Genomic DNA, 26,403 nt, shown 5'->3' on the forward strand with positions numbered 1-26,403 from the left:
GCAGTGAATTTGCAAGATGCTGGCAATTGTTATATGTGTAATTATTGCCATGTTTATAGTTGCCAGGAGGAAGCCAAGGTGCAAAGAAGCCCAAAGAATAAATGTGACACACAGAAGATACCCGCATGTATTACATACAATCAGAAACAGCGTGAAACTAGCCAATTCCCTGAAACATGTCGTGCACCAATAATCAATGGTTATCTTCAGAGAAAATAGGCACTAAGAGATATACATCACAAACATGTTGAAGTCAAGGTAATAATTGTGAGTGCTCCATCACATTAAGCAAGCACTCAAGAGCACAGGTTTTGTGCCTCATACAGAGCACAAGAAAACACTAGCTGCATTCAACTCTTACCTCTAATTCAGTGATGACGTCCTCTCTTCCACCTTCTGAGGATTTTTATGTATTTATTTATTTGATTGCTTATTGTCGAACCTAGCTCAGGAACTGTGGAGCGCTTTAATACATTGGACTTGGCATTTTATAAAGTAGTGCAGTGCTGCAGGAGGGAGGGATTGTTGAAAGAGCCACGTGTTTATTTGTGAGGGGAAATGGAAGATGGTGGGGGCATTGCGATCCTCTGTTGTGATTAAGTTCCAGATGGTCGGGGAGTGGAATCTATCATAACGTCCAGTGGGCACGGTCTGAAAAAATGATCTTTTCCTCATGCAGTGCAAGCCCATTTCTGCATTTGTGCTACAGCTTGAAACCCATAGTCTGACATGTCTAACATATTCCACCAAAATTACTTCTTGCAACAGGTTTGATGTCCAAGGAGACTCCAATTGTGCATATCTGAATCACGACGGAGCAAAGAATGCCAGGTGCTACGGAGACAGAAAATGGGTCTGCACTCTTCGCGAAGACTCTGTGAAAAGTGGAGGAACTCTTTTGCCAGGAGGCTCTTCAGAAAATGCAAAACAGGGCATCTGACATGCTGTGAAACATAAGAATATGCTTGGGGTTGGTACCAATCGTTAATTCATCTGCAGCAATAGAGAGAGATGAGGGTTGGACCTAATGTCTCAACAGTGGGGTTACCCTATTCCATCGTGTGCATAAAAAAACATGATCTACATAACGATTCTTTGCCAACTTTTTTTCCCTTTAAGTCCTACAATCGTCGGGGTGAGAAAAAGCTAAGTTTATGTTAGACTTTTTTGCAGGACTAGTTAAAAAACAATCTTTAACCACCCGAAGTTTGCTTTGATTGACATTCGATTCCATTACTAAAAGTTTGAGTTTAAAACTATTAAAACGTTTAAGTTGTAGGGCCTGTGCGTGAGTGCAGAACGTTTTGCCCTGCAGGGCCTTTAATCATAAATAAACCAACTATGTTCTTTTCTTATTACAACATAGAAAACTCATCAATTGTCTTGCGGAGGCCTGTGGAGGGTTAACGAGGGCAGTGGGCCAAGTTGTCTTTGTTTAAATGCCCCACAACTTATGCTAGGATTAGAAGAAATACAATGTGTACCACCACTGGAGTGGGAGGGTTTACAAAAAAAAAAGAATCCTGCTTCACTGGCCTACTTGGACCTACCAGTACTAGCAGGACAGTGGCACGTTTTCCATTTTTGAAACCCTCCCCAACCAACATTAAAAATAGAAAAACTATTATGCATACCACCAGAGGAGGGTTTTTAAAAAAAAAAATGAAACATGCCCCACTGTCCTGCTTGGACCGTGGCACATGTTTTACTTCTTTAAAAATCTCCCCAACACATACTACGAATATAAAACAATACTGTTTATATGCTGTGGCAGGTGAAACAAACAGAATACAGAAGTGGAAACCTTACCTCCCCGAATCACTTACATTAGAGTGGGGAAAAATACAAGAAACTGTGGTAAACAAAGAGACAGAACTGAGAACCTAGCAGAAAGATGTGATCCTGGCACCTGATTAGCTGAGCAGCATCGCAGAAGGATAGACCGTGGCAGCTGTGCTCGAAAGTTGCCGCAGAAACTGAGAAGGGTGCTTTAACGATGGTTTACCCCCGCCCTTGCACCATTGTACAAAATGGATCCAGCTACATTTGAGCCTGTTAATGTTGACTCGTGGGAAGGAATCAACATTAACCTGAAGTATCATGCATTAGAAAAGATAATCAAAGCTACAGGCAGGGCAGACTGATTGCTGTGAAGTTTTTACAATGGTTTGAACTAAAGTGATGCCCTTTAGTAATAACATACAGTTTTATTAGGGCATTTTAGGCCACATGTGACAAACCAACACCTACTGGCTTTGCCCATACTTGCCGCAGGGCACTGGTGTGTGCATGACCGTGCATTGATAGATATGCACACTACCACACCAGAGCCATGCACCACTTTTTATAAGTAAGGCCCCAAAAGAGTACCTTTGGTCGCACAACTATTTGGGGGAATAACAAGTGCAGCATTAAAAAAAGTCCTTTTGGGAATCCTCACTTTGGTTATATAAGCCATTTGTCTTCGTAGTGACTGCATAGCACATGTTGGAACACTGCACTAAGTGTCCTCGCCTCATTTAAGCTGGCAGTAGCACTTAAATGAGGGGGTAACGGCTCTCAGCTGGGGGAAAATGCGCTGGGAAATTCCTGATTTTTGGTGCAATTACAGAACGGAAATACCGCCGACGGTAATTGGGTTGAAAATTCCCCATTGGGTCCAATGGGGGAATTACCGTTACTGCCAAACCCGTGATCTGGCGCTGATAGCGCCGGGGGTTTGGCAGTAACGCTATTAGCCTGTGCGGTATCCCGGCGGTAATACCGCCAGGATACCACCCAACTTGTGATGAGGCCACAAGTCTGAAGCATACAGTGTGCCCAGAATTGTGTATACAAGAGCATGGCACCTACTGCAGCGGTGCACACCTTTTTTGTCAGCTCTGCTGCACTGTTACTGTCTTTGCATTTGAGGAGCAGTGACAATGGGGGTCATTACGAGTTTGGTGGTAGCCATGGTGCTATTAGCGCCATGGCTGACTCCAAACTCGTGTCCAGGTTCCTTGAATGGGGACTTACCGGGTCATTCCAACCTTGGAGGACCCGGTAAGTCCCCATTCAAAATGCCAATCCCCATTCCCATTCGAGCCCCCATAGGGCTCAATGGGAATGGGGAGGGAACTAATAACGGGCCCGTTATTAGCTTCCTGGTCCCTTAGCGGCTCCCGCTAAGGACAGCTGGTTTTACCAACCAGCATTAGTGGGACCCGCTAAGGGACCTCGTAATGCGGCGGTAAGGGGCTAACAGCACCGGCATCCTTACCATCCTTACCGCCTATCCTTAACCCCTTACCGCCAGCCTTGTAATGAGGCCCAATATCTTCACCCATACTTGCAATTTGACATTATTGACTGCACTGATACCAGTTAGGGTCATGTCGGAAGAATGCTATTGATGTACCTTCTTTAAAGAGTAGCAATATTTTGGGTCTGGTCAGAACCCCCTTATCTTCTTCATACCAACGTCTCATTGTGCACATTAAGGTGTAGTTTAGCAGCGCCATCACCAGCATCACCCAGTGGATAAGCGCCCCCCCGCTTCCTCCCCTCATTAGCGCCCCAGCTTGTGGCACTGCACACCCACAGGGACCACTGGGACCACGAACTGCACCCGGCCTGGTGGGACGTTGGTCCCGCGCTGGCGCCAGCAGCTAGCCGCGCCCCGCGGCGGCAACGGAAGACCCAGCCTAGGGGTGCCCACGCCGGGGAGAGGTGCCCATCTCAAGCAGTGGCCAGATCACGGACCAGCTGACTGTGGACCCTCGGGCGCCGCTTCTGCCCGGGGCGCGAGCGTACATGAGCCTGGGGGCGCTGAGGCGGGCCTGACGCCCCCCTCCTGCGCTGATGTCAAGTGGTTCTGCACCCATAGTCCCAAGGGGTCGCAGCCAATACACTCTATTAGTCTCACCCACAGCACGGTACCGCAGATAGCCTCGCAGTGGCCCGCCTGGTCAGTTAGAAATGTCAGCAAGAGGCAACAAAAGTAAACAGCGGCAAACAACGATAGAAACATATACGGCCTGTGGCCCAGCCAGCCTTGACACCTGCACCACCAATACAGTAGCATAGCAGGATAAGACCCAGGAACCAGCAAACTCACAGCTACTCGAGGCCATTAAGGCCCTACAGAAGACCATGGAGACCAAAATCGACGCTGTAGCAATTGACATGAACCTGTTGAGACGCCGACCCTTAACGCCTGATTACAAGGTCCCCTTTGCGGGATGGCTGTTTAACGGCTGCTTTTTGCAGCCGTTAAAAGCCATGCTGCAAAGGGACCTTGGCGATAATTACGGCACCGTAATTTACGGTGCCGTAATTATCGCCTTTCCCCATTCCCATTATGCCCTATGGGGCAAAAATGGGAAGGGGCCATTGGTGAATGGGGAATTACCGCCCCACTCACCTTGGAATGGGGCGGTAATTCCGCCATCCACCATGGCGGAATTGCAACCTTAGCGGCATGGACCATGGTGCTAATAGCACCATGGTCCTCCGCCAAGGTTGTAATGAGGGCCTGTATCTTGATATGGGGGGGAGACCACAATTGCACCCTAGATCCCCGCATGGACAGGTCTGATAGCAAGCACTCCCGCCCCTCCCCGCCGGCTAAAATTCTGAAAGATCTGACACAACAGTACGCACTAGTAGACCTCTGGCGGGAGCATCACCCTGAAGCGAGCGGATACTCCTTATACTATAATAGACTACTTACTAGTGAGCGAAGAACACTAGGCCTCATTTGAAGACACACAATATCAGGCTAGAGTGCTGTCTGACCATTCCCCACTCACAGCCACCTGGACAGTGCTAGCGCCCCGACCTCCTGCTCCCACGTGGAGGCTCAGGAGTGAGGCTCTACTTGATGGAGCCTTCAGCTAACAGATCCGCAGCTGCACGTTGGACTACTGGCAAATTAACGAGAACAGTGTCCAACACATCCGCACGGCATGGGACGCGTACAAGGTAGTGATGAGGGGAGAGATGATAGCTGCCACAGGGGGTGCTGAGAAATCCATATCGACCCTGCTAGGTCGAGACGAAGGCGAGCTGAGAGAACTCGAAGCCGAGTCCTCACCTGACCCTGCCCACATAAAGAAGACTCAGGACCTCAAACAGGCATGTCTAGTCCTCTGGGAAAGACTGGGGAGACTTAGCTATGCAAAACACATAGAAAGGAAGCACGCCATGGGTGACAAACCGGGGAAACTACTAGCGTGGCTTTATAAACAGGAAACCCCTAGGAGGCCCATTTGCCTCATACACAGACCTGACGGAACATCAACGCACATGCAGACCGAGATAAACTCGGTATTCACGAAATACTACCAGGCACTTTATGCCGAGCCCCCATCGGCTGCCGACACTGATATCGAGGACGTTCTAGATATTATCAGACTGCCCACACTAGAACAGCAGCTTACCGAGGCCCTAGACGACCCCATTACCCCCGAAGAGGTGGTAGCCGCTATCAGATCACTCCCCTCCGGTAAGACACCGGGCTCCGATAGACTCCCTGGGGAATTTTATAAAATGTATGAGGACACATTAGCCCCCTTATTGGCCTAAGTTTATCAGGAAGCTTACAACGCAGGTACCCTACCGGACACCATGCGCGAAGCTGTGATTATACTGCTCTTGAAACCGGGCAAAGAGGGGGACGATTGCAGCTCGTACAGGCCCCTGTCCATGCTAAATGTAGACAACAAGATCTTGACGACACTGTTGGCCAGGAGGTTGAGAAGAGTGATCCCACAGCTGATCCATCAGGACCAGAAGGGATATGTACCCGGGTATTCCATCACAGAGAATATACGCAGACTACACCACGTCATTCATAGCATTGAAGGCAGGTCAAGCAAATGCGCAGTGGCATCCCTAGACGCCACTAAGGCATTTGATTCCGTCAGGTGGGATTGTCTTCAAGCCACTATGGCCAAAATGGGAATAGGGCCGGCCTTCCGAAGATGGGTTAAGCTAATCTATACAGACCCCACAGCCAGAGTGCGCACCAATAGCACCTACTCCGAGAAATGGCATCTCCACAGAGGCACGAGGCAAGGCTGTCCCCTCTCCCCCATGCTATACATCATAGCTGCTGAGCCTATTGCAGTATACCTAGGACAAGAATACGAGGATGGGGGCATTGAGATTGACGGGGTAACCCACTTAGTCTCTATGTACGCTGACAATATGCTCCTTTACTTAAGTAACCCTGAACACTTACTGCCGTACATTCTCGAAACCTTAGTGGGGTTCCACAGAGTCACTGGGATTCAAATCAACCATGACAAATCCTGCCTCTTTCCTCTGGCGGCCCTGAGCGGGGTCGAAGTGGCGAGCCTCCCTAAGCTGGCATTTAAGTGGGAGACATCCTCCTTCAGATACCTAGGTGTCTCTATCCACCGAGATCCCAAGACTGAACATGCTCTGAACACAGTAAAAGCCAGAGACAGCCTAGAAAAAGCAATGAACCTCTGGGGCAGGCTACCGCTCTCAGTGGCCGGTAGAGCGGGACTACTCAAAATGGTAGCACTCCCCCGTCTCCTACATTATTTCACAAACGTCCCATACTACATCCCGCAGCAATTCTTCAGAGAACTGAATAAGCTTTGCAGGAGTTTCCTATGGCAGGGGGACGGCACAGAGTGGCACTGGAGGTAATGCAGAGGCCCTATGACAAGGGAGGCTTTAAAATCCCCAATTTCGAATTATACTACCTAGCAGGCCAATTAAAGCATGTGATCCAATGGATGGCAGACGAAACGACAACAGATACCCGACTCCTACAGCCGGCGGTCTCCCAGGGGCTCCTTAGAGACCTTCTCTGGGCCACACCAAAAACAAAGCAGAACCACCCATACCTAATCAACCTCGGGATCCAGATTTGGAAGCGAACCTGCAGAGCTGTGAATGCTAAAGACCCCTACTCACCTCAGATTCCGCTGGCAGCCACAATGACCGCCAGACCTGATGGCCCGACGATAATCAGGAACATATGGGAGCCCTATGGGATTGCCACCCTGGGCGACCTGGCGAACGAACAGGGCATCCTACCATTTGAGGAGTTGCATGAAACCACGGGACTACCTACAGGTCAGTTCCTGTTGCACGGAGCCGTAATAAGTGTCCTCAAAACTCGTTGACCTGAGGTTGATGACCTTGAAGCTGGGACAGAGGTCGTGGAAAACATGCTGAATGCGGCTGAGGGGGGACATGAAACCTCAAGGATTTACAAGTCGCTACTCGACAGCACAACCAGACAAGACCTTAAGTGTAAAGGAAAATGGGAGCAGGAATTGGGCCTACAGTTCGAGGACAAAGAATGGCAAGTCATGATACACTACCACAAGAAAGTGTCCAGAAACGCCCGATTACAGCTTATACAGTTCTACATCATTAATAGAGCCTACCTTACCCCAGAGGTCATCTCTAAATTTAAAGGTGCAGGAGTCACAGAATGCCCTAAATGCAGAGAACCCCGTGCTGGCATGACCCATATGTTCTGGGGTTGCCCGGCACTACAAACCTACTGGAAGCAAATAGAGACAAAAGTGATGGAAGCAGACATAACCTTGGACATACAGTCTCCTAAGGTGTGCATACTGGGCAAATACAAGAAAAACAAGAAGAACAGACCACTCAACAAGATGAAAGATCTGATGTACATTCTGGCCAAAAGGCGCATCGCAATGGAGTGGAAGAGCCCTAGGATTCCAAGCGTAACAAAGTGGTGGGAGGACCTCCGTAAATGGTCGACTGCGGAAACAGGGGCCTGGGAGAATGCCCAGCGGGAACAGAAACAGGACATTAGTGAAGACCTGCAACAATGGGTGTCGCTGACGGTGACACTATTCCGCCCCCGAGAGGAAATCTCCTCTAACAAAGAAGCAAGCAGTTCATAAGGGCTCTCCAACTAAGACGAACAATAGGGAACATGGGTTGGACCTGGGGAAGTGGGAGGGGGGGTTTCACGAATGTTATGTTGTTTTTTGCATGTTACGATAAAACAATAAAATAAATTTAAAAAAAAACAAAAAAAAAGTGCCGTTTAGCAGCACTCGAAGACACAAACATTGGTCTCAGACATGACAGCATATCCCATTCAATTTGGGAGATGCTAGTACAGTTCTGATTTTAACTTTGCCTTCTGGAACTTGTAGTCCTAGACCTCACCATTATAAAACCCAGAATACAAAGTTAAAACCTGGACTGGGCTAGCATCTCCCGACTGAAATGGGGTATGTTGGCATGTATGAGACCTTTACTAAAGAGACTGCTTAGCGGATAAGCCAGTCGCGTTTGGGTCCTGAGACAGGAGTACTTTGAATTGATCGGAGCTTGGCGGCCAGTGCATCATCCCTCAGTGCAAGAGGGAAGAAATGGACCACCAGCGAGACCTTCTCAGAGGGCGGACACCTGAGAAGGCAATAGTTAGAGATGAGAGTAGAATGGACATACGAGTACACTGGTTTTTCTGGTAAAAGGTGAGCACCAAATGTTAGGTAGTTGAAAACTAGAGGCTCTCTTCCATATCTTAAAATATGACCCAGTGCCAGTTTTCCTCTTGACAAAATGGACTTGCTGGCCCTTATGCAGAACGCACTTCGCAGTACATAAGCAGTCGCACATTGAGGTCCTTGAGGAGAGGAGACAGTGTCTTTAAAGTGCGAGTACATGAGAGTTATGGAATTTTTATTTATTTATATGGTTTTGAGAATTCATGCTTTTTAGTTATTTGAGATGCTTTTTGATTTTGAAATGTGTAACTCTATAATCACATATACGGCTCATTTTACATAGCATGCTAATCACCCCTAAAGTACCGCATCTGTACTTGAGCTGTAAGGCTCTATATATAGCCTTTCTCTAGTATACGCTGGAAAACAAGGGGAGGGCTGTCTTAAAAGCCCTAGGACATGAGCGTTATAGAAGTGAATGTGCAACCTTTCTTTATATAGTTTTGAGAATTAATGCTTTTTAGTTTTTTTAGATGTTTTTTGATTTTGAAATCTCTGGCTCTATAATCATATTTCTGAAGCTTGTGGATCTGCTTAGATCACATGCTCTGCATAGCCTGACTTCTAGTGGAAGTCGCAGAGTAATACAAGTTTTGTTTTTTAAACTCAAAAACGGACGTAGACATGGCATGATTAGTAATACTATCCCTAGTGTGACGTGTACTGTACCCATGGTCCTTCACGCGTTGGGGTCCCTAGGATTGTTTTTTTCTGCCATCGAAGTCAGTCGCAAATGCAGAGTTCTCTTCCAGGCTGATGCCTTTGATTTACTAAATTTTTAATTGTAGACTTTCTTCCTTACCTTTGTTGTTCGCTACGCCGCACGGCTGCTCAACCACTCGACGGCTCCTGACGAACACTCATATTGTGGACGACTGACCGACTGATGACCGGACCGGCCTTACGAGCCTCTTCGGGCTTTGGCCCATTACAGTAGGGAGAGAGGGGGGAGGTTCTCTATACTGACTTCTTTTAGAGAATGTTTATCCCATCATCCCCATTCTTCTATTTTCGCCCAACTGCTCTTTTGACACACAATGGACAAAACCCAATTTAAATTTTGTCCCTCCTGCCACCGTAAATTCCTGTAGAAGTACACGAACCGAGTGTGCAATCACTGTCTTCTGAGGGATCATGCCGAAAAGCACTGTAAATCCTGTCAGCTTTTTCAGCCAAAAACCCTAAAGGATTGGCAGACGAAACGCTGGACTGCTCATGCCAAGCAGGCCAAGGCCTCCATAGACGTGACGGAAAGCTCCAGCGAGTGCAGGCCCACGACTCAGAGAAGCAGGCCGGAGGTCCTGTGATGGAGAAGACCCCCTACGACGAAGGCACACACAAACGCAAACACACTAAGGACATACCCCACGGGCCGACTCTCGGCAACACCGTTGAGCGTCGAGGCCTATGCAGTGATTGGGGATAAAGTCTCAGGTTCCTCACTGTCCTCTGGGCCATCGCGCACGCTTTCGCCTCATGGCAGTTCCCAAAAACCAAAAGCGAAGGTCGGTTCGGACACCGCATAGAAAAAGGCCCTTCTTTTCCGTGCATTGGAACAGGCAGCGAAAGGCATTTCAGCATCTCCTAAAGAAGCGCTGAAAATACAAGCGTTAATCAAGCAACACGTCAGTGCTTCACTACCCAAAGCAAGGTTGCTGAAAAAACACAACATTTTGACGCCCTTGGCCCAAAAAGACACCCAGACAGAGTTTTCTAACACCATAAACACCCTCTCTGGGGCTATGCGTCATAAAGATACCATTCCCTCCCAGCCCACCCCTGCTAAGGATGTCACTCTCTCCCAGGGCCCTGCCATCTCAGGCTTGCCACCCTCATGTCATTTTACGCCAGAACAATTTAATAACATTTAGGGAGAATGTCCTGTTTCGTGGACTTCATGGACAAACACCCTGACCAGTTGACATTTCTTAGAGATGCCTCACAGCCAGGGGCATCAGCAGAGCCACCACCTGCCAAAAAGTCTTGCCTTGAGCCACAGCCGAGCACCTCGGCTCTAGGCACTCCGGGCTCCGCATTCCAAGACACCACTCATTACCAAGACCCATCTCAGTACACATATTATGATGACCAAGCAGGGTCTCAGGGGGACCTCTATGGCCAAGACCAAGACGAGTTCTACGACGATGATGATGATGACATTTACATAGTGCAGTCACCAGACCATCAGGACCAGCCGGTAGCAGATTTGCCAGTTGACAAGCAACTCCAGTACAACAAACTGCTAATAAAGGCAGCGCAACATTTCAATATTGACACTCATGAAACACAGGACGACAAAGACTTTGTGGAGGATATCCTGGGGGGACAAGAAGTCTGCCACCCAATTTATACCTCTCCTTCAGTCAGTCCAAAGGCATATCCAACCATCCCTACTAACGCCTAATCTTACAAGGGTGGTCAATCCAAGGATAGAAAAGCTATTCAGACCTGCGCTCACTGACCCCTTGTATATTAGGGGCCAGCTCAGACCAGATTCTCTAGTGGTCACCACCACCAGAAAAAGGGCAGGCCCTCCCCTGGCGTCGGCACAAGCCCCACCAGACAAGTTTTGGGAGAAAGGTTGTTTCCTCTGCAGCATACCAAACAAGAATGTAAATGTCCCAAAAGACTGAGTTTATAATCCCGAATGGGAGATTTGGCCAAATTTCGGCCGTTTGAAAATTCCAAGCGGCTGAAAAGTTCAACCAAATACCCCATTCAGTGGCAAGGGCTGCGGGGGAGTTCTCTGCACCCTTGTTCACTATACTGTGAGCAGGAGTTGCGGGGGTGTCCCCCACAGCCGATCCCATAAAAAGAAAAAAAAAAGGAAAGGATTCTGCAGCACCGGGTCCCAATCACAGAAGTGAAAGGGAACAGGTGTTGCAGGGACACAGCGAGTCGGCGGCACACAGCGAAGTGTGCCACCGCAGGTTAAGTAGGTGAGTGGGGGTGAGAGTGTGGGTAGGGGCAAAGTTTGAAATGTTCAGGGGAGAAAATACCGAAAGTTATTTTCGGAAAAATAACTTTCGTATTTTTCTCCCTCGAACATTTCCACCACGGGCTTCTAACCCCAATCCACAAGAATTGCTAACAATACGACACTGTTAGCTAGTTACGGCTGTCATAAATGGGATGAGCTGCAACGACAACTAGAAACCGTCCCAGAGCCACTAAAGACTGAACTGCTTAAAACCGTCTCAGAAGGCAAACAAATCTCCAACTGCATTCTGAAAAACAATCTGGATATGGCGGATGACTCAGGACGCCTCATAGCGGAGGGGACGCTCATTAAGTGGCATGCTTTGCTTAGGCAGTCAGGGCTTAAGCTAGAGACTCAAGCAACCCTCTTAAACATGCCAGTAGAGACAAATGCTTTATTTGGGAAGGCGGTAGAGGGTGCCCTCAAGAGTGCCACGGACAAGTAGGACACCGTCAAATCCCTTGTGCAGTTGACGAACAGGCATTATTCCCAACGGGGTTCCCCAAACTCTACGAGATTTCGGGGCCACGGTACACAACGTTCATCGGGGTACTCTCAAGGAGGACAATCCTCGTCCTGGGGCCAGTCACAAGGCCAAGGTCCAGCTTTCAAAGATGGAATAAAAGAGGAAGAGATAGAGGCAGAACCTCACCTGGGAGAGGCTCAGTCCCTCCCAAGCAATGACACGCCGTTTCAGGTCCCCTCCCATGCCACTCCAGTAGGAGGCCAAATCACTCAATTCTCCCATGCATGGGAGAGGATAACATCAGACAAGTGAGTGTTGTCCACTGTGACTGGCGGGTACTGCATCGAGTTGCTTCAAAAACCACCAAACCGCCCGCCAAGACAAGAAAACTGACAGCAGAAGAAATGCTGGAGGAAATAAAGTCGCTGCTCGAGAAGGGCGCATTAGAAATTGTCCCGGCAAACCAGCTAAACAAGGGTATTTATTCAACATACTTCCTTGTGCCAAAAAAAGACCCTACCATGCGCCCAGCACTAGATCCGCGCCCGCAAACAAATAAGTCAAACCACAAAAGTTTTTCATGACCACGCTCCAGTAGGTGATTCCACTCCTGAAACGGGGAGACTATATGGCGACATTGGACATGAAAGATGCATACTTTCATATTTCAATACGACTGGCTAAGCACCAGGGAATCTCCTCAAATTTTCAAGTTAAACACACAAAAAAACAATAAACCTACTCTTCAATCTGGGTTTCTCCATCAACGAGAAAAAATCAAGTCTAGCCCCCAGCCAGATAAAACAATTTCTGGGGACTGTCCTAAACACAAAAGAGGAGTTGCCATTCCCCTCAAACCAGAGAGTACAAAACATGCTGTTGCAAGTACCTCAATACAAGGTCGGTCGCCAGATAACGGAACGCAAAGCAATGCGCTTGCTAGGGATGATGGCCTCTTGCATTTATTTGGTTCCTCACGCCCGCCTGCGCATGCGTCCAATGCAGGAATGGTTAGCGAAACAGTGGTCTCAGGCAAGCGGACAGTGGGACGATCTAGTGGTTGTTTCGCTAACCCTGGTTCGGGCTCTTCGCTGGTGGTCTAAGGACAGCCTGGTAAAAGGAAAACCTTTTCGCACTCCACCAGCTCAAGCGATCCTAACTGCAGACGCCTCACTCGCCGGTTGAGTGTGCACTTCCTCCACCACACAGCCCACGGACAGTGGACACACGCTACTGCACAAAGACATATCAACTTCTGGAGCTCTTGGCAGTTCTTAAGGCTCTTCAGGCCTTTCAGCAACATCTCCAGAGCCAGACGGTGCAGGTCCTCACAGACAGCACCATGGCCATGTTCTATCTGTACAATCAGGGAGGCACACACTCTCCAAGTCTGTCCAAGCTATCTCAGAAAATATGTGGGCACTCAAGCGGAACATGTTTCCAACATCCCAGCATGTTCCAGGGGAACTCAATTCTCTGGCAGACACTTTAAGCAGAGACCCTCTACCAGAAGAACGTGAGTGGCAACTCGACAGAGATATCCTAGACATAATATTCTCACTATGGGGTCACCCGCCACTAGACTTGTTTGCCACAAAGCTAAACGCCCAATGCCCAGACGTTGCGTCCAGGTTTCCCCCAACACCACTCCTAAGCAGGATAGTGCACAAGATGCATCAGGAACAAGTAACCCTGATCCTGGTTGCTTCTATGTGGGCGAGACAGCCTTGGTTTCCACATCTTCTCAAACTGGCGATATGCAACCCAACCAAGCTCCCGTGCCAAGACACATGTTAACACAGCACTGTGGCATCCCTCCACCCACGCCCACAATCAATGAACTTGGCAGCTTGGCTCCTGAAGTCAGAGTTTGGCCACTTAAACATTCCACAAAGGTGGATGGATATCCTTAAAGAGGCACGAAACCCCAACACCAGACACTGCTATTTTAATAAATGGAAATGATTTGCGATATGGTGGACATCACATTCACTAAGTCCCATTAGAATGGTCTCCAGCTAACATTCTACACTATATGCTTTACTTTCTAGACTCCGGCCTAGTATTTAATTCCTTAAAGGTGCATCTGGTGGCCCTGTCGGCTTACACCACTTCACAAAACAAGGTATCCTGGTGGAAAGTCCCTGTCATTAAGGCATTCATGGAAGGGGTAAGAGTTAATATCAAAGTTCCATGTAAACCAATCCATAGAACTTCCCACCTTCTTTCAAAATCCATCAAACTCTGCAGAAAGAAGCCATTATACACTTGATGTATGGAGGGTGGTCTTGTACTATGTGAACAAAACAAAACCACTAAGGAAAACAGACCAACTCTTCCTTTCCATAGCGCCTGGTAGAGAAGGCGATCACATATCAAAGGGCACCATCTCCAGATGGATAGTCAAATGCATACAACTCTGCTATTCCCTATCCAAGAAAGTTCTACCTTTCTCCCCAAGGGCATACTCTAGCAGAGGTACAAGATCTACCTTAGCTTTCATTGCAAACGTCCCTCTGGACGCCATCTGCAAAGCTGCTACATGGAGTTCCATCCATACTTTGACACAGCATTACTGCATTGACACACCGTCTAAAGCAGATTCACAGGTGGGACAAGCAGTCCTGAAACATCTCTTTGCCGATGTACCTTCTAACTTCCCACCTCCTTCTCCAGATAATGCTCGCTAATCTATGCAGAGCGTGTGATCTAAGCAGTTTCCACAAGCTTCATGAGGGATACATTACTCATCGTAATCGTATATCTGGTGCTTGTATCTGCTTAGATTCACATGCGCCCACCCTTCCTCCCCTGCTGGAGTAGAAGGCGCATAGATGTTTTCTGGGTTATCACTGATTCTGCTTTATCACATCTGTACTCATGCTTCATGCAACCTCATGTCAGAAACAAACAATCTCAGGGTCTTCGATGCGTGAAGGACCATGGGTACAGTACACGTCACACTAGGGATAGTATTACTAATCACGCCATGTCGACGTCTGTTTTCAAGTTTTGAAAACAAATCTTGTAATACTCTGCGACGTCCACTAGATATCGGACTATGCAGAGCATGTGAATCTAAGCAGATACAAACACCAGAAATACGATTACGGTGAGTAATGTATCCCATACGGCTCCTTTTACATGCCGTGCTAATCACCTGGAAAGGACTGCATCAGCACTTGAGCTGTAAGGCTTTATGAAACTCATAGCCTTTCTCTAGTACATATTGGACACCAAGGGAAGGGCTGTCTTAAAAGTGCTAGGACATGAAGTGAATGCCCAACCTTTCTTTATATAGTTTTGAGAATTCATTATTTTTAGTTTTTGGCGATGCTTTTTCATTTTGTGATGTGGGATTCTTTAGACAGGCTCTTTTTACATGGTGTGCTAATCAACTGGAAAGGACTATAATGCAGCACTCTCAGGGGGATTAACATACTTTTCTGGTTGTGGTGGTAATAGAGCATGAGAATCTGTTCCCTCCTCCACCTCAAGTCCCCTCCACCCCCCGAGTTCCTATGTCTTTTTTCCACATTTTCAACCAGAAAATACACAAGATTGCAGCAGGAATGAAATTGTAATGGACATGAAATAATATCTGGAAAGCAGCTGTCGAAGGTTTAGCTTTTTCAACATCCATATAGACAGCTTTTTAGTCTCGGTTTTTAGCTCGTAGTTGTCGGGTTTTTGATTCAGTGGAAATTGTGCTTTTTTTGTTACAGCAATACATTCCGCAGTTGTTCTGAATGTGTCTTCCATTAATCTTGGTAATTTTAAAGCGATCCAATATGTAATACCTGTTAACACTGATTTACTACTTTACTGCTTTCGGATGTTGTGATCTGAAGCTTGATATCTTTATAATCTCTCTTTAGATTTATTTGAGTTTGTAGAACCTGCTACATGTATATCTTAATAAATATATAGAAACTGCATGTTGCTTATTGTTTTATCTTCTTTTCGAGTTTTTAGCACATCTCTGTTTAAAAGTGTACTGTTTATTTAAATTGTGTGAGAATGTAGTACTTATATATTGTATGTGCTACAATGATGATGTATTATTGAACTCTTAAGTTTAAAGCACCTTTTTTATTTCAGGCAAGAATGTGTTTAGACAAAGGCAGCGTTCTGTAATGTTTAACAACATTTTTTAATTGCTACACCAGCAGAGTTGCTTTCTCCCTTTTTCCTCTTGCACTTTTTGGGGTGTCCATCAGTTCAGTACTCATCTGGTCTATCGCTGATACCCCGTCCTCCCACTACTTTAGAATCAACTAAAAACCCCTGTTGATTTGGCAGATCCTGCCACCCTCTTTGTATTATTTTGTCCTAACCTCTTCCTCTGACTTCACAAATTCTAGTCTTAAGGGAGCAATAACCGTCTCAGATGGAGTGCCATGATTTATAAAGTGTACCTCCTGTCAGGCTTCCTTCTGAAAGTATATTGTGTTTGTGTTTGTCACTAGTGGTGCCCAGGCTATGCCACGATATGGATTTGACCAACGTTGTAAGTCCTTATTCTAAAGAAACTATGTAGAATAAGCAATGAAATTGGGAGCTTTTGTGCTTTGGAACTATTTCAAGTAGATTTCCATCCTCCTTTATTTTCCTCGTTCCTCCAAATTCCACTTTTTGGTACTCTTGCATTTCTCAACCAGCCCCACACATGGTTTCACTGTGGGTGGCAACTGAGTCTCTTCGCCTATAATCAGTTGTGGGGGAAAAACAATAATATCTTTGCACAACTCTCTTAGTCAATGTTAATGCCCTTAGATGTGATTTTATAGATTTGTATATATTGAAAATGATATTCTGCCGTGGGCCTTGATAGTACAGAACCCTCATAAATCTTTCTGTACATTCTACCATTCTCCCTTGTCTATCCATTCTTCACTTGCCGCCTTTAAGTCAATGCTGTTAGCTGGATAAGTGTCAACTTGGTCAAGGTGAATATAGCATTTCTCAAACATTTATTAAGTCATTGTAGATTTAAGTTACAGTAGTACATTGTTTTGCCTTGATATCTGGTTCTAAAATGGCCATAACCAAATGGCGTGGCTAGTCACGATTTTAAACTCCTAAGTTTCGAGCACAAAGCCAGCCCGCTTTTAGCAGAGCCGTGCTCTTCAAACCACTACGTATTAGACACATTTCCACCGCAATGTCCCGCAGCATCTTCTTATAAATTTACAGAAAATTTAGCTTTGCTGGAGGATAAGTGTCCTCATATGATCTGGAAAGAGGATTAATATAGAGCAAGGGATATTGAAGCCTACTGCACAGTGGCTCCTTTATTATATTGAGACTGAAGACCTCTCTTTTAGTTTCCCTCTAGTACACCAGGCTCCCTGTGTTCGGGCAGCCCTCTGTGCTTCAGGAGGGCTCGGTGTGTGATGGATCATTTTACCATCAGAAAGATCCTGCAGCAGGAATGGCACCTTCCACTGGATTAACTATTTGGGATAATCCTGTGTCTTTGGGATGATCCTAGGTCAGCGCAGCATCATGATGCGGAGAACCAATCGTGGGCCTGAATCCTTGAAACCCACACATTGCAAAGACCAGAATCCTTAATGGATGAGCTTTGTAAAGTTGCAATGGATTCAGGATGTGGAGAAGCTGAAATGTAAACCGGTCTACTTGCTCTGAAGATGTTGGGACGCCAGGAACCTCCTCTGTCCACAGGTTCCATAAGGGGCTGCTACAAACAACTAAGAGCACTGTGCAGTGAGAGCCACCTCAACAACAGAGGATATCTTCTGTCTGTGTGGTGAACGTGTCCATAGTCTTAGATCGTTCGTCTTTCGTGTGGCATAAACATTATGGAGCCTTAACGTAAATGTGGACCTCACTGACTTGGGCTGTTACTGTGCCTCAATACAGCACACAGCCTAGAACAGTGAGGAATGCTACTGTATAAGAATTGTGTGGAAAACTCAGGGCTTTTCTGGCTGGTGTTCCAATAATAGTCATCTTACTTGCGTCGACATCTGTGTTGCCAGGAGAAACCACCATCTCCTAGAAGGGCAAAGAGCCTGATAATTACCGTGGCATTAATTCCACACACTGTGTACATTGGCAAGGTTCTTCAGCGCCACACAAAGCAGTCTCTCTTCCAGAGCTTCCTAAGGGAGGTTCTAACCACATTACACCAGAAGCCAAGGTTTGCAGCATTTTCACTTTTAAGGACAAAAGTGGAACCCTGGAAATTAAAACATGTTATAGTGCATTCATAAGGTTCCTGTTTCGAGTCATGTATCCATGCCTTTTGCCACACACCTCTAACAAAACATGATTGCCAACGTTCCTTTCATAGGATCAGGCCCAATGTGAAATAGACGCTTTGCTTTTATTTTTGAGACTTTTCAGGATTGGTTTTTCCATCAGATGATTTTCTTTAATCAGTTAGGTCCTCCCTCTTCTGCTCTAAAACCTTGCTCTCGGCCCAGCTATTAAATATTGTGCAGATTGGTGGCTTTCAAGAAAAATCCTTCTCCTCCAGATATAATCTTCTGCACTAATTCTCCTCCACCAACCACTTCCAACAATGTCCACCCCTTACTCCAGATAATCTTCTCCACCACCTCTCTCCAGCCTTCTTCTGCCAATGCCTGATTCTCTTCTGCATTGCACTCGGGCCTTCTCCACCTCTCATGTTGCTACCTGGTTCTCCTCTTTCCACTCTTGCCACTAACTTCTTCCTCCTACAACCCACAAGCCGGGTCTGGGCTGACTGGCTTTCATAGCAGGGTGGTTCCTGGATGGGACTATGGTCGAATGTTTATAGTTGTGGGTTTGGAACATTTAAGGACTGCGGTTGGTGAGGTTTCTTCCCTCATTGTCGGTCAGATTCAGGCTTAGGGAGCAGGCCTAAACTTATATTTACTAAGGCAGCCATTTTGGATTCTCTCAGTTTACCTGTTTGCGCGAGGCGAAGGTGTAAGGAGGCTGGGTATAAGTAAATGTGTCCCTGAAAGATTGGATTTGTCCCTCTGGCTATGTTTGAATTCTTTAACAGTTATGTGTATCCGCCCCATGTTAATAGGCTCGCAAACTTTGTGAGTGGGTTTGCAGTAGCTGCCCATGGTTTTGCTGATCTGTATGAGCTCAGAGACTGTATGTGCGGATTAGTGGGGATGTGCTGCTTCATGCCTGCCACGAGTGCAGCCCTTCTGGGAGCTCAGGAACTTCATAGGTATTTCTGGACCAGGCTGGGGCTGTTTTGGAGGGCTGTACATGGGCTTCTGTGGAGCTAGCATGTTGGAGGGGGCCTAATTTCTGCCATACTTGGGGGACAGCTTTAAGTGGGTCTAATGTGACTTTCCCCTGATAAGCGGCCCGGACAACAGGCAAGTATCCTGGGTATCATCCACCTTCCATCATCCGCTTCTTTTGGGAGGTGCGCAGCCGCAAGATCACTCTCACACTCACTCAGAGAGCCAGGCAGGAGGCTTCATCACAATCCCCATGTCTGTCATTTGTTATGAGACACTTCTAGTCTGCCTCAAGCTGTGGTAGCTGGGATTGGTCTCCTGCCCTTTAGCAGATCTTAGCTGGCAAATTTACACAGCAACATGCCCAAACTTGAACTTGCTTCATCAGAGCTACCCATCTCAATCCCTTTATGGAACTGGTCACACTACAAGGTCATACTACATACCAATTCAGACAGACCCTTATCAAAACAGTTGAGCACCTAAGAAAAGCTCATTCTGGGATTTGATAGTGCTGGCCCAGGGTCTGACATATGACTGTTTAGGTATGTGTTATGCATTCCAACCGGCTTGCGAGTTATGCCAACTTATCTCCAGTCTCAAGCTGGATGTGCATTGGCTAGCTGAACTCATTTTGGTGATCTGTTTCCAGTCCGATATAAGATTCTCCATTCCGGTAGGAAACTGGGAATTTGGGGAAGTTTGTCTATTACTTTAAAGACCACTGCAAGATTAGACACTGCTCGCACCTTGGCTGATCAAAAGATGGGAGTTGATGCCAGTTCCTATTCTTAGGACTTTCGAATTTCCTGGTTTACAGAAATCCTAGCAATGAGCTCTCCTTAATGCAGGTTTCAGGGTTGGGTTGCCTGGCCACTCTTTGTATCTCTATTGTTATTGTCTGGACTTTCCCCAGCTGCGTAAGGATCCTAGTGACTGCCAGCGCACACATTGGATCCACTCATTGAAAACTGCATGCTGCTTAAGGACCTCGGTGCTATCCAGGAAATCTGCTCTGACCACCAGTCCACCTCCTTCCGCCTAAAAAGGGGTTCCAGTGCGCTGCCACGCCTGCAGCTATGACCTGTCTGACAAGAGGCAAGTTTGGCCCCTTCCCCAAAAGACAAACACCCTGGGGTTCTTCCCAACAGTTACATTATTCGGGATCACAAAGTGAGGGTTCCTAAAAGACCTGCCTGTTCCAGTGCTGCTTCCTGAGATCACCAATGCCACGGCTATCAGTCGCAGAGGTCGCCTGCTACTAGGTCTTAGAAAGTTCAACCATGCTTCCAAGGCAGGGTCCTTCTTTCACTGCGTGCCTTTAAGAGCACAGATGCAAGCTGTCGTGCTCGAGATTTAAATGACCTGCTATATGTGCACCTGGGTATCTGGTTAATTACGCTGCCGGTCAGGGACCGCGCTATGAGCAGAACATCGTCACAGTTTGCCTGAGATTAAATCGAAGTGGCGTCACGGGTACTCGATACAACTGCCAGCTCCCCAGTGATTCTCTCTCTGCTGGCTAGAGTCCAGTGGGGCGTTGAAAGAATGTCTCTTTAACTAGACAAGACTAGTGATTCTGACAGCGCCCATAGACATGTGGGTACAGTTCACTAAATGAGCATGCTAACCAACCAATGCATTACAGGATGCAATGAGAACAAAGAATGCCCGCAGTACAAAAGGGATTTTACACAAATAACACCCAATATAGTAAATACTAGGTTTCACCTATTTTACCCACACTGAAAATGCATCTTTTGGGCAGGCTGGCAGCCAGGATGTGATGCATGTTTTGCAGAGTTTTCTCCTTGCGGCTTTGTAAATAAATGAACCAGGAAATCAAAATGTTGTTTTCTTATTTTAAGCAAGTAAGTAATTCTTGATAGAATGTACATCAGGGGAAATGCTTTATGTACGTGCCTACACTTTAGCACAGTCTTCAGAGTATGGTTTCTAAAAACACAGGGGTCGTTGGATTTAATTTCGTGGCAAGAACCATAGAAATGTTCACAGTTTCAGACTCAATTAGGCTCTCAGACCCTTGGATGTTCAGCAATGGCTACTATCGGCAACCTTGTCAGGTTGAACTGGGCGAATGGTGTTAAAAGATTCAGGGTCTACAATTGATACTGGGCCCTTTTATTATGCATTTGTGTTAGAGTAGTGGATTTGCACAAAGATTCCGCGGATTTCCATTGTGGACTCACACATGTTTTATGCAAATCTTTTGTCAGTGCCACGACACCTTTGTCAGGAAACTTAGCAATGAAAGTTACAGCCCGGCATCTGCACCTGGCCAGTAGTTGGTGAACGCGGCATGTTGCCCAGGTCATCTTAGATGCCGGTTTTGGGGATATCCTGTCTATACTTCCAACACCTTTCACTGTGGCTACTTTTGTATTCGAGGACATTCATGAAAGGGAAGGTAAGATGTAGATCCATTTTGGGGCAGAGGGTCAGTTTGGAGTATGTTCAGTGAGTGCAGTGCTAGGCCAGTCCCACCTTTACTGGCCTGTCTCCAGTCAGATTGCCTCCACTGGTCCATCCTCCCTCTCTTGCTCCATCTATCCATATCTGACTTATGGAATGCTCCAAGACTTCCAAGTGAGAAGCTGAGCAGGGAGCAAACTGGCATGGTAAGATGGTCTTGGCAACCCGAGGATGGGCTTACCACCTTCTTATGTCGGACCGTGTCACAGTGGTATGCCTCGCGTCACATCCCGCGGGGACTCATTCCAGCAAGCCAGACCTCAAGTGAGCTTCCCTCACAATCGGATGCTACCAGGAGCTACTTTGCAGTATCCCTACCACAAGGGATATGCTTGCATGTTTGCACTGGTGACCTCCAGAAGAAAACTGGCTCTGGTATTGCCTTCTGGCCTGGCAGCGGGGAGGCACCACTGGTCAATGCAGTGGCATTTCACTCCAGCCAGGCTTAAACACATGCAGCTGGCTCCTTTTTTTACCCAGAGGTGGCCTCACCGCACAATGTCAAACCCAGACCGGTGGGAACTGCGCATTTCCTGCTGCACCCACTCAACCTGTTTCATGGACCTCCAGAAGAAAACTGGCTCTGGTATTGCCTTCTGGCCTGGCAGCGGGGAGGCACCACTGGTCAATGCAGTGGCATTTCACTCCAGCCAGGCTTAAACACATGCAGCTGGCTCCTTTTTTTACCCGGAGGTGGCCTCACCGCACAATGTCAAACCCAGACCGGTGGGAACTGCGCATTTCCTGATGCACCCACTCAACCTGTTTCATGGATGAATTGGAGGTTTTAGATGAGGGCGTTAATTACTTGTGATTGGCCTTGTCCCTAGCTCTCCATAACTGGCAGGAGAGTATGAGAACGTAAACAGTCATCAATACAGATACATGGATTTACAGACTTTCAGTAATGTAAAGCTTACCTAAGCGAATAGTACTGTTTGTGTATAGAATGAACATTCTGTCAGTGCCACCTCGCATATAAATCGCAATTCTCATCCAAGAAATTCTACCCAGCCAGTAAATAAGCTGCGTCTGGGACCGGCCCTCTTTACATCCAGGCAATGTAATTGACACGCAGGTTTGGAATGTCCACCCTTCACCTCCGAAATCTAATGAAACTTGAAAGCATACCATGTAAAATCGGATGATATATTATGGATTGGTCGGGACGGGCAAAGTTATGTTACTCCTGCTTAACCAATCACCCTGACTTCTTATCAATGTCAAACCAGATGTTGTGCTGTTTTCTATAGGTCACGCATTCTTTGAGAGGACGGAATGTAGTGTCTATTGGAGAGTGGGCGAGCATTGCAGAATTTCCCATGAGAGTGATGGGTGCTTCCTCGTCAACCAGAAATTGCTTGGTTGGCCCTTTTCCTGCAAAAAAGGATGTAGGCGAAGCCACCACTGGAGAAGACAAACCAACTGAAAAGTTCTTTAACCCTAGCACTGCTGACCTCCTTTTGCATCCGTCCTTCTTTCGACAGAAGACACGGTTGCTTAGACAGGTTGGATTTTTTGATGACGCCGACTAGAACCTGAAGTCAAACATAGCACTCTGCGGTTACAGGAAAATCGAAAGCTATGGTTTGGCTTGATTTGTGGTAAGGATTTTTACCTTCTCTAAAAGAATAATCATACAGTTTTATCAGAGAGTAACATTATTACAAACATCTCCAATGGAGATTTGCTTGCATAGTGGAAATTGCACTGTCATGCTTTAAATGTATTATCTACGCAACCATATAACATTGACCAACTGAAACCAAAATTCTAAAGTTAGTTATCTGCTAGAAAAAGACAATCGTGTTCGGCAACCATTTCCCCTACAATCAAAATATAATAACGACATAATTGACTTGTGAGGATGATCAGTAGGTAGCTTTAGGAAAATTAGCATCTTTTGCTTTAAGTATATTAACTAGGTAACTATACGCCTCTGATTGGCTTAAAAACAGAAGGTTCATTGCTGTTGGAGAAAGACCATTGCACATGGCAACTATTTTTGCCTACATGAAAATTTAAGTTAAATATATATCTTTTGGGTATTTCAAGCTTGGTTGCTGCTACCCAGACTCACCCATGTCTCCTTTTTATCCGGGTCATGCTTGTCGCTCTGTCTGACACATTGAGGAAGTCCCGAAATCTTTGAGGCTCTGAATTCATGGTGGCACATTTTTGTCACTCGTGCTCTTCTCGCGAGAACGCTGATCCTCTTCAAAGCTCAGTTCTGCAGCCTATCGCTGTCGTGTACGCACTGCAGTGGGTCTGGGTGGTGCATCTAGATCTTGCTGTAGAAAGGGGCCTTATAGGGGACCATCAGTGAATGTTCAGAGGATGTTGCGAGACATCGTGGAGTCTCTGCAGTGGTTGCAGGGCTCTATAGGTTCCTATCCGCCTGACTGTTCATGGTGGAGGCATCCTGCAGCTGTCCAGTTCTCTATCTGCTCCTGCTGCATCATGTCTCTCCTCTGTATCCCATGTGCTTCTGGTTGTCACTGAGGCAATATAGACTGGGGGATTTTTCTGACCCTATTGGCAACAAGGCCGACGCCTAGTGAAGAGGTTGGTGCTCAAGCCTTTTTTTTAAAGGAAAATGGAATGATACAATCATGTGGCTTCAGCATCGGAATCGCCGCTCCTCTTTGCTGTTGACCATTTGCAGTGTTGGCTACACTCACGCGAGCAACAGGGAGAACGGACTACAGCAAATACCAGCAGCGTCAACGATCCTATAAGGCAGGAGGGGACGGGAGCAATGGCGGCAAAGGCCAGGCTGCTCCGAAAGACTGTGTTTGAAGCAGCCTGATTCGCTGAGGCAATTCATTGGTTGGGATTCAAATCGACAGCTGCACATGTAGTCTGTGTGTCTGAAGGACCTAAGAAAGTCTTCGAACCAGGTGTACATGTGACTAATCCTAGGTGCCTTGATAGGAATTTCTATGCTTTGTCCCACTACAAAATATCCAGCACATTTAAAAGTAGTAAGTAAATTACATTCCCGCCATAAATGCTTCAGATGATTTAATACTGGGATCTATGCTTAGGAACTGGCCAGCATGACAGTGGACCATTTGAAATGGGATTTTTCTGTCTGATTGTTCCTCCATTTTAGTTGTAATAGGCGGCGCGTAAGCCAACACTATTGTGCTGGACTACAGGTAGGATGGAGATGACTTGTGAGGAGGGACGCACAGCTTGTGGGTGTTCTTTGGTTATTTACCCACCCTTTGACTGAACCTGGCAATGCTAATCAGTCCCACCCACTTCCTGTCCCTCCCTGCCCAAAATGCATGATCTTGGGATCTCTTTGAGCTCTTCTGTCAAGACATAACATCAAACGTTAGCCTGTCAGTGTTATATCTACACAATGTGCTGGGGGTTAATGGTTCAATTAGAAGCTGCAAATGGCTACTGGAGTAATACAAATGTCTTAACCAAGAGTGCCTTCAGCCAGCGGTGCACGAAATAAATCACAATAATATAACACTTGATTTTTATCTCTTCCATGCACTAAAGTTATGTTAAGAACAAGCAGGGAAAAAAGACAAAAGTTTCTGTGTGCGGCATGAGATAGGCATTAAACCATTACTTCCATCATATACCCAGGTAATCAGTTCATTTTCCAGCTGCTCGATGTTATGGCCAGGTAGCACCACTATGCCAGTGCCTACCTATCCCATGCCTACACAAAAGCCCACACTGTTGGCTTTGCCAATGCTTGTTCTTTCTGTTTTGCACCATTTCGTGCTCTGTAAAACTGATCTGGGGGGCAACATCCAAGGTTCCTTGACCTGCACATGTATTAAGCAGGTGCACATCACCATATGCACAGAATGCGTGGTTGGCACAAGGGCAGACATTCAGGCAAAGCATGAGTAGGCATCGCTACAGCATCAATCACAGGAACAATGAAACACCAGCTGGTGAACGTTTTTAGGGATAGAGCCCAGAACTTCAACATGATGGACTCCAGTACGACATTCCTGAATTCAAATTCAAGATCTGCAAATATTCTGTGCTCTAAGAACCACATGGAGCGGGGAAAGTGGATGTATGCGTGACTGTCGCGCATACTCGTGTAGATGTTAGACCACCAGAGTGGATGGTAGAATGTTATAGTGTGCATTTCCTTTTTCTGGTCGACCTTCTAAGAGACCTTATTTTTGCAGTCGGTATTGCCACAGAGAACCCAGACTTTCTCACTCTGTTGACCCAGGTGGCATTTTGCTTCTCAGACTGCAGAAAACATGTTGCCTCGGATGCCCTGTACAGAAAGGACCTGTTCCCTGTGCAAGCAAGGCACACATATGCACCGAGTAGCCTTTCACGTGCGTTGGCCTCAAAGTAGCTTCCCTTCCAGATTCCATGTTTTTTCTTTATTTTTTAAAAGAGTTGTGCCGTTCTTCTAATTCCTTTCTTAATTCATCCTCTCAAGACTAATGTGGGTTTTCACAAAACACGATGAGACGATGATCCTCTGAATCCACGCAAAGAAGTGTTAATGCCAACTTCACTTTGTAGCATCCAACATAGCAAATTGAGTTAAAAAAAACTCACCACATTATGCATTTTAAACAACAACACAAAAATAACATTCTGTGCCAGACAGCTTGCCTATTTGATTCTATAAGGAAAAGAGCATGGCGATGAGAATGTGATTATACTCTGGAAGCTGAAAGACACCACGTATGGAGCTGGACATGGAGCAAACCTCTTGGGTCGTCT

At 46.6% G+C, this 26,403-nt stretch overlaps 1 protein-coding gene across 4 annotated transcripts in view; it reads left to right on the plus strand.

Annotated features, from left to right (window-relative positions):
* Positions 1-15,903, plus strand: part of LOC138580154 (C-type lectin domain family 2 member B-like) — a 401,198-nt gene extending 385,295 nt beyond the window's left edge. For all 4 annotated transcript variants that reach the window (XM_069650479.1, XM_069650482.1, XM_069650480.1 and 1 more), the window contains one exon: positions 769-15,903. In XM_069650479.1, coding sequence (XP_069506580.1) covers positions 769-940 — 172 coding nt within the window. In that variant the 3' untranslated portion in view covers positions 941-15,903. The remainder of the gene's footprint in view (positions 1-768) is intronic.
* Positions 15,904-26,403: the final 10,500 nt, after the last annotated feature.

Source organism: Ambystoma mexicanum, chromosome 3p, assembly GCF_040938575.1.
Source record: "Ambystoma mexicanum isolate Mex_15411 chromosome 3p, UKY_AmexF1_1, whole genome shotgun sequence".
Taxonomy (NCBI): domain Eukaryota; kingdom Metazoa; phylum Chordata; class Amphibia; order Caudata; family Ambystomatidae; genus Ambystoma; species Ambystoma mexicanum.